The sequence below is a fragment of the Myotis brandtii genome, unplaced genomic scaffold (genome assembly GCF_000412655.1).
Source record: "Myotis brandtii unplaced genomic scaffold, ASM41265v1 scaffold504, whole genome shotgun sequence".
Taxonomy (NCBI): domain Eukaryota; kingdom Metazoa; phylum Chordata; class Mammalia; order Chiroptera; family Vespertilionidae; genus Myotis; species Myotis brandtii.
Genome location: NW_005369217.1, coordinates 3,908,547 through 3,917,986, shown reverse-complemented (window position 1 = coordinate 3,917,986; position 9,440 = coordinate 3,908,547). Strand labels below are relative to the sequence as shown.

The window sequence follows — 9,440 nt, the reverse complement described above, 5'->3', positions numbered from 1 at the left end:
AAAGGTCCCAGGTTCGATTCCGGTCAAGGGCATATGCCCGGGTTGTGGGCTCGATCCCCAGTGGGGGACTTGCAGGAGGCAGCCAATCAATGATTCTCTCTCATCATGGATGTTTCTATCTCTCTCTCCCTCTTCCTTCTTCTCAGAAATCAATAAAAATATATTTTTAAAAAGTTTAAAAAAATAAATAAATAAATAAAATAAAACTCTACCAAAACTAAGTTGTTTAAAAAGTAAAATTAGTTTTAAAGCCACTGAAAATCTCCCCTCCTAATCAGGTCTAGAGAAATATAACATACAACCATGCCAATTAAGTCTCTAAGATTGATGAAACTTAAAGGGACCCTTACTGGTCCTCAACTATCATATTAGTTTTCTTTTCCATCTTTCTCCCTCTGAAAAAACTGTAACATTCTTCCTCCTCCTCCAAACCTCTGACATCTCCTTCTCCATCCTCACTTTTGGCTGATGACTCTGCTTTCAATATGTCATGAGAAAACCAAAACTTCCTGAAGTCTCCACTGTAGCATTTGTACACCTCCCTAAATCTGTGCTCTGCCTTTTCTCCTGTCACTATGGATGAAATGGCTATCACTCTGGGCTAAGGCCAACCTTTCCTCTTAAGAACTAGATCTTAACTCCTCCTCACCTACTCAAAGACATTGCTCTAGCATCTCTTTCCTCTCCTCAATCATGTTTTTCCCCTTTTAGTGGGTCTTTCTCTAAACTGTACAAACTTGCTGTAATTTCTCCCAATAAGAGAAGAATCTGACTTTGACTCCCTACCAGCTACTGCCTCATAACTTTGCTCCTGTTTTAAGTTACCTATACCCGCTCGTTTCCAATCTCTTCCCTCCTATCTTGAACACAATTCTCTAATCAGGCTTAGCCACTAACCTGCTTATTAAAGTCACCAATGATTCCCCATGGTTAAATCAAATGACCAGTGTTTTAATCTTCATTTTTCTTGACCTAAATATAACATCTTACCCAGCTGGCTAGGCCTCGTCGCAAGGCTTTATCTAGCTTCCTGTAGCCACACTCTTTGGGCTCTCTTTGCAGATTTGTCTGGCAGCAACCTCCTAGCTGATTCCTCCCTAATCGCCCCAACACCCTAAAGCTGAAGTGCGCCAGGGCTCTATCCCAGGGCTTCTTCCCTGCCTATACATTTCCGTAGTGATCTCATCTAGCACAATCAATTTATTCTAAATACACTCTGTATTTGAAGTTTCTCCAAAATCATATCCAGCACAGATCTCTCCCCTGATCTTGCCTCTTCTATCCATAACCGCCTGCTTGACAGCTCCTTTTGAATGTCTAATAAGCATCCCAAACTTAGCATGACTCACCTTCAACCTGTTCCTACTCGCAAAGCCTTCCTCATGTCAGTTAACCACAGACCCATCATTCCAACTGATCCACCTTTTCCTTCATACCCCACACATTTAACCTGATCAACAAATTTTGTTAGCTTGAACTTTGAAATCTACCCAAAGTCCTTATAATACACCCCCTCCCCCAAGAGGCTTTAAATGAACCTTTCACTCATCTTCAGCTATGCTTTCCACACCTTACCAGCAACCTCACCTGCTTTGTTCCAGCCAGACTAGCTTCTTTGTAGTTCTTCATCCTGCTAGGCACACTCCTCCCTCAGGGGCTTTGCATTTGCTCTTCTTTCCAAATTTCTACTAATATATGGCTTACTTCCTCAGCTTCTAAAGTGTTTTCTCAGTAAAACCTCCATGATTGAAGCTACAAAACCCCCATATTACCCTATCCTAAATCCTCCCTATCCTTGCTCCCCTACTTTATCTCCTCAGCACTACTAACATTTTACATATATATCATTTAAATCAGAATGAAAGTGCCATAAAAGGAGAGATTTGCATGGTTTATTTACTGCTTTATTCCTCAGCATTTGAAAGAGTGCCTATAACCATAGATGTACAATAAATACTTGAATTGTGGATCTATTTGATATTATTTTAAAAAAGGAATAAACTCAGAATTTCATCTTCTTTTTATTTTTATAAGTTAGAAACATCAATTAGCTGCCTCCTGCACACCCCCGACTGGGGATGTGCCCGCAACCAAGGTACATGCCCTTGACCGGAATCGAACCTGGGACCCTTCAGTCCGCAGACCGACGCTCTATCCACTGAGCCAAACCGGTTAGGGCTCATCTTCTTTTTAAAATATATTTTTATTTCAGAGAGGAAGGGAGAGGGACAGATAGAAACATCAATGATGAGAGAGAATCACTGATCGGCTACCTCCTGCATGCCTCCCACTGGGGAACAAGCCCGCAAACCAGGCATGTGCCCTGACCAGGTATCAAACCATGACCTGATTCACAGGTTAACACTCAACCACTGAGCCACGCCGCCGGCCGGGCAAGAATTTCATCTTTAACATTAAAGCAGTGTTATTCACAACAGGATGTACACTTCATAGGAAGAAAACAAAAGGATAACTTCAGGTGTGGGAAGAAATAATCCAACGTCTATTTACAATTTATTTCTACCCAGAAAAGTGTTAATATTCAATATACAAACTGACAATAGTATGTGCATTATATATATATTAGTAATAGATTGTCAACATTTTGAACAGGCAAAGTGTAGTAATAAACATTTAGAACACTACTAAATCTATGCTTTTAGGTATAAAAAAATGAATGTGAACACTATATTTATACTGCTTTTGCTTTAAAAAAAATTATACACCTTATACCATTTGATTCTACAGCCTATAGTTCATATACTATTAAAAAAAATGTCAGCAGTCATATATTGAAAGTCACAAGATGCATATATAAAATCAACTCTGTGGACGAAAGGGGCCACATGCTGACCTGACAAGCTCAGGGAAGGCCTGCATGGCAGTCTTGCAAACTCAGAGACCTAAAGTAACCACAAAGGATGGTCTGAAATTAAACTTTAACTAAAAGCAGTTATGGTGGGCAGTTATGTCCTAGGCCAGTATCTTCACTGACAAGATCAACTTTGATCCTTACTGAGCCCATTTGCCTTTTTGCCTCTAAAATAACATACCCTTGAAATGTCTGGGTAACTTGTAACTTCCCTTTTTCTGGGGCCCCTGGGGCACAACCAAATTTGCTGGGCGCCAGGACAGATACTACAAATTCCTTCATTATCATGTTAATTGATCCTGCACCCACCTAAGTATGTGTCCATCATTTTACTTTTTATCTAATCCCAGGGGTTTCCCTGCTTTGCTTTATTCCTCCTCCTTAATCTATCACCAATGAATTTCATGTAACCCACCTATGTCCCTCCTTTGATTGCAAATGTATAAATACAAATGTACCCCCGCCATTCTCTGGAGCACTATCTCAATTCGTTAAGGTTCTGTTTCCCGGCATATGTCGACAGTTTGGCTCAAATAAACTCACAAAAAATTCTTTACAGGTTTCAATGGTTTTTTTACGTTAACAACTCCTTCCTCGAATGTGTTAAAGCCATAGCCATTTAAAGTAATACCTTTAGTACTTTAATTCAAGACTAGATTTTGTTTTAATTGTGGCAATGCAAGGGTAAATGACAGCTAAAATACTGTAAACCACATTCAGGAAAATGTTCTTTAGGTTTACAGTAAAACATTTTTTAGAGCACTAAAAATCTCAAGAAGCAATAATGAAGCCTCTCCCATCTTGGGAAGTCCTCCAATATGTAGCTAGAACAAAAGAGGCCAGTCTTTTTAACTGGATGCTAAAATTCCTTTTATTTTGACCTCTCACTTCTATCCTTTTGTTTTGCCCCAGGTCTTCATATTTTTAGAACATCATAAAAGAGTAAAACTGGGAAAAAGATAAAGCTGAGTTCCAAGAGCCCCAAAACACCACTCCCTGATTACACAAAATAGTAGCAGCTCTGTTCAAAGCTATAAAAAGCTGCCAGAAGGGCCTCCAAGATCATACCCCAAAATAGCTTCAACATCACTCTTAGTACACTGTCAGTGAGATAGATACAGCAATCATTTCATCTTCAGTTCACCCTCAAAATCAGATGGTCTTCCTAAAAAAATGTATATATTAAACATTTCACGTGGCCTGATCAAATGTTAAGATTTAACTGGAATGCATTCTAGAATAAGCTTTTAGGTATGGAAGACTTTTTGAAATAGTTTGATATGCTCTCAAGTTCTAATGGACTTTGATACAATAAAGAGGTGCATAATTACTTGACTAAATGGCATTGTAGTCAAATAACCCACAGCATAAATTATAGGAGGGAAAAAGAATAAAATCCAAACCAAATGGACAAGTCTCACCCACAGAAGTTGGTGTTGATTTGCCTCCCCTAAAAAGGCAAAAACTAGGTAGGAAATAAAACCTTCCTGCTACTATTCAACACAAGGTTAACTGTAGAACACCTTCTAGTTTTATACTTCTCTTTGGTAGAAAGACAGTGAAATACAGTATGATTTCTTCAAGTCTAGAAGTAACAAGTTCAAATTCCTAACTGGATTGTTTACTTAACTATATTTTTGAGCAAGTAATTTACATTTCTCAGAGTCTCAGCTTCATCTATACAGTTAACATTACTGCTCATGCAGAGTTGCTATGAAGATCAAATGAAGTAACATTGTAAATGACTTGACAAATGGATCATAAGGCCATAATCTTATATAACCAACTAAAAAGGAATGTAGGTTAAGAACAAAACACAATTTATCAATTAATTTCAAGATTTATTAAGTAACGCATGTGTTTTAATGAAAACAGAATAACCCTTAGTTGCATTTTGTAATCCTACTTGTTTAAAAGCAATCCTAAAACTGAATCCCAGTATAACCGAGCATAAGTCATGCAGCAGAAAGCACTGTCAGCTATGTTAAGGAAATTTATTACTGCCCTAACTGGTTTGGCTCAGTGGATAGAGCGTCAGCCTGCAGACTCAAGGGTCCCCGGTTCGATTCCGGTCAAAGGCATGTACCTTGGTTGTGGGCACATCCCCAGTAGGGGGTGTTGCAGGAGGCAGCTGATCGATGTTTCTAACTCTCTATCTCTCTCCCTTCCTCTCTGTAAAAAATCTATATATATATAATGGATTTGGGAAAAAATCAAACTAAGTTTGTCTAGTTTAAAAAAAAGGAAATTTATTACTAAGAAGTAGAAAAGCTGCCCAGCCAGTGTGGCTTAGTGGTTGAGTGTCAACCTATGAATCAGGAGGTCACAGTTCAATTCCTGGTGTGGGCACATGACAATCGTACTAGGGAGCTTGTAGGAGGCAGCTGATCAATGATTCTCTCTCATCATTGATGTTTCTCTTCCTCTCCCTTTCTCTCTGAAATAAAAAATATATTTTTTAAAAAAGAAGTAGAAAAGGAAGTACATAGAGTATGGATTTAAGTGGCAACAAGATTAAGTCTCTAGGTAACTGTCTCATCTCACAGAATGTATACAACAGTTCATGCTGCAAATACTTTAAAAAGAAATATCAAACTGATCTGATTATCAACAGATTTATTGTGACTGGAAAAGCAAGTCTCAGAATTATACTATAGTACACTACAACACTTGTCAACTAAACCCTATTAACTAGTAACTTTTCCCATTTTATTTTTTTTAAATATTTTATTGATTTCAGAGAAGGGCGAGGGAGAGTGAGCTAGAAACACCAATGATGAGAGGGGATCATTGATTGGCTGCCTCCAGCACGCCCCCTACTGGGGATCAAGCCCACAACCCAAGCACGTGCCCTTAACTGGAATCGAACTCGGGACCCTCCAGTCCGCAGGCCGAAGCTCTATCCACTGAGCCAAACCAGCCAGGGCGTAACTTTTCCCATTTTAAAGTTCATTAACAATTGGTGGCCCTTGCTGCCACATGAGGATACAATGAAAAATCTGCGACCCAGAAGAGGGCCTTCCTCCAACCATGGCAGCACCATGATCTCAGACTCCCAGCATCCAGACCTGTGAGAGATAGATTTCTCATACATTTTGTAAGGTAATGATTGAATTAAGTACAGTGACATTTTAGGTAAACAATTACCAGTCTTAGAAAGAATGGTAATTTTGTATAAGAAAAGCTGGTCCAGTTTATAACTATCTATATATACCCATCACATATCTGTATAGCAATTAAGTTGTTCTCCATTTAAAATATTCTCTGAAAAAAAGGGTGAAGGGATTAGCCAAAGAACATATATGCATAATCCACAGACATGGACAACAGTGTGTGGTGAAGGCCAGAGGGAAAGGGGGGCAGGAGCTGGGTGGAGGTGGGCAAAGGGGTAGGGGTTGGGGGGAGGGGGGAGAGATGGTGACATCTATAATACTGTCAACAAAAATGAAAGTAAAATAAAAAATATTCTCTGAAGCTAAACTGCAATATATGACTGATAATGCCAATTGTACATCTTTTAGTTCATCTCACCCAAGAGCTGACTCAATAAATAATTATTAATTTTATCATAAAAATAAGTCAAAATTGAGAGATGCCTCAATGATACCTACTCTGTCTACTCCAACCTCTGTGACTACATCTTTTAAGTGATTCTAAAATATTAACAAACAGGGGCTCCTTTACAAATAAGGCAAAAGTCAAATTTTCATTATATATACAACTGTAAACTACTTGAAAGTATCTAGAAGTTCACCCTGTATATGTGAGTGGGCATTTTCTAAATGTTACCAACAACATTTTTGAGTACCCCTAACATTTTTTTTATAACACAATTTTGCTTAACACAATGAATTTTAGGAACACATATGTCTCATTATAGAACTGACTGTATGTATTCTGGTTGGGATTAGAAAGAGAACCAAAGTTGTCCTCGATTTCCTAACTATACTACTTATTTATCTATATCATAAAAGGCCTGTGGTCGTGACGCTGTAACGGTGTAATGACCGAACAACCGGTCACCAGGAGGTGCATGGAGCACCTCTCGCGGTCCGGGACTCAGGGCTTGCATGGGGCCGGTGGCGCTGTGGAGGCAGGGCCCGTGGCTCACTCAGGGCAGGTCTGGGGTCCCACCAGCACGGCGGATCTGGGTCTCGCGCAATTTTGCGCACTGGGCCTCTAGTAAGTCATAAGGCCAGCTAGAGGTACACCATGACAGAAATGGTTGATGAATACTTTCCTCTATAGCAGTGTTATCCAACAAAAATACAATGCAAGCTACATATTTTAAATTTTCTAAGTCACATTAAAAAGTAAAAAGAAATAGGTAATTCAAAATAGTATCATTTCAACATGTAATCAATATAAGCATTCAAAATACAGTGTGTAATTTATACTTACAGCACTTCAATTCGAACTAGCCACATTTCAACTGCTCAATAACCACATGGGGCTTATATGGTTATAGGACAGTTAAAACACAAAACAATCCTGTTATAATGAAGTTACTTAGAGGTCATTAAGAAGAATTTAGCTTATATAGTGAGAAAAATTTGTTAGAAAAACTTTAAATGATCACTATTTTCTCCTCAAAAAAATTCTATACAAAAAGTAATGTCAGCACATCTGAATCACTATAACAGAGATTAGTATATTTGTTTTTGTTTGTTATAGTCACAAGACTGTATCTGAAAATATTTGTAGCAATTCGAAAAATGCTTGGACAAAAATTAACTAAAACAAGGCAACCTCATGATAAAATTAAAGTGTAAGAGTTGAGAAATAATTTTAATTTTTATAGTCCACACTACCCCCTAGTGGACATAAGACAACATCTACTTATTTCAACCCCATTTCCTTTGCAAATGAAAAAACTGACACTCATACAAGTTATTTTACCCTAATTCACTAACTTGAACAGGAAAGTATCCTGAATTCCAAGAGACAGGATAGGACAACATGGGCTAGAAACCTCTATGTTCTAATTTACCCCCTCACCCCAAAACCAGATCAATGCTCCTGTGAAGTTCAGTGAAAAGAACGGAGACTTGGAAGTCAGAGAGGGACTCCAAAAGGCTAAGTATCTAACCAAATTGTTTCTCAGACCTGAACTGTCTACCCTGTACTTCCAGTTTACTGTGCATTACCACAACTCCTAAAACTATCACAATAATTGTTGGTTTATTTGTCAGACCCTAAACTATTTGAAGATGGCAACTCCAGCAGCATATGGTGGTGGTAAGTGCTATAAATGTTTGTTCAATGAGTAAATGCATGCATGCTTAGGTACCACACAGAGCTGATGAGAAGGATTACTATATATCTGCTGTGTTAGTTGGTTCACTTCTAACCCAGGAATGGCATTTAAGATTATTCCAATGACCCACAATGGACAAAAATCTGAAAATCCTACTACTAACAAACTGTGCCTTTATAACAAGGAAACTGTTAGGCTGAATTCCTTGATTTCTTTGTCTCTCCCCCTTTCCCCTCCCACCCCCCAATTATTCTGCCCTACTGAATACATCAGGTTATATTGTACTCTGTTTCTTTTCCTTCCCTTCCCAGCATTAGTCTGTAAATTCCTTTAAGTCAGGGATTCTATGCAATTATCAAGAACTATTCCCAGATATGCAAAAAAATAAATAGAAGTCCAAGTAACAATAAAAACTAACAGTGCCAAACACTGACGTAAGTGCTCTACATGTATCATTAACTCTTTATTCCTCATATCCATTTTACAAATGAGGAAAAGAAGTAAGAGTGGCCACTTAAGAGTATAACCAAAGTTAGCAAATGGCAGAGCCAAGATTGAAATCTAGGCTATTGGGCTCTATTCAGTCTGGCTTCAGAGCTTGTTTTTCCTAATCTCAATGGGATATAGAAAGACAGTTAACAAAAAGACAATAAATGTCAAATGTCTGGCAGGACAGTAACAGCATAGAAGTTAAGGAAGGGCTATTTTCAGTCCTTCATAATCACAATTAAGTGCTTTATGAAAGAGGTCAATTTATTTAAGTCACAATATCATCCTTCCCCTTTTGAGACTGCAACTGAATAAGTATACGGTCTTATTAAGTGAAATAGAAAAAATTCTGCTCTTTAAAAAAAATGTTTTTATTGATTTCAGAGAGAGGAAGGGAGAGAAACATCAGATCAGTTGCCTCCTGCATGCCCCCTACTGGGAATTGAGCCCACAACCCAGGCATGTGCCCTGACTGGGAATCAAACCCTAATCTCCTGGTTCATAGGTCAATGCTCAACCACTGAGCCACATGCCGAGCAAGAATGTGAGAATTTAAAGTACCATATTTTTCCATGTATGATGCCCCCCACTTTTCTAACCCAAAATTAAGAAATCAGTATTTTAAACATAAAACAGAACACATTTTTATTTAGTAATTACTGCAGATAATGTTTACATACCACTGCTCTCTTATTTATCATTATTAGTTCCAGATCTATCAAATTCTTCAACTTCTATTGTATCACTGCTGTCTTCCGAGTCACTGTCTATATATGTGAGATCATCCTCATAAACTGGTGGCATTTTCTGAGCTAACTTTGT

General features: G+C 38.3%; 1 protein-coding gene across 2 annotated transcripts in view; it reads right to left on the bottom strand.

Annotated features, from left to right (window-relative positions):
- UBE2N (ubiquitin-conjugating enzyme E2N) overlaps positions 1 to 9,440 on the bottom strand; it is a 21,795-nt gene that overhangs the window by 2,478 nt on the left and 9,877 nt on the right. The window contains exon 1 of one of the 2 annotated variants that reach the window (XM_014548350.1): positions 9,299 to 9,334. The exons of the other annotated variant lie outside the window; for it this stretch is intronic. Coding sequence (XP_014403836.1) covers positions 9,299 to 9,319 — 21 coding nt within the window. The 5' untranslated portion in view covers positions 9,320 to 9,334. Of the gene's footprint in view, positions 1 to 9,298; positions 9,335 to 9,440 lie in introns of those variants that run through there. 2 annotated transcript variants of the gene reach the window in all.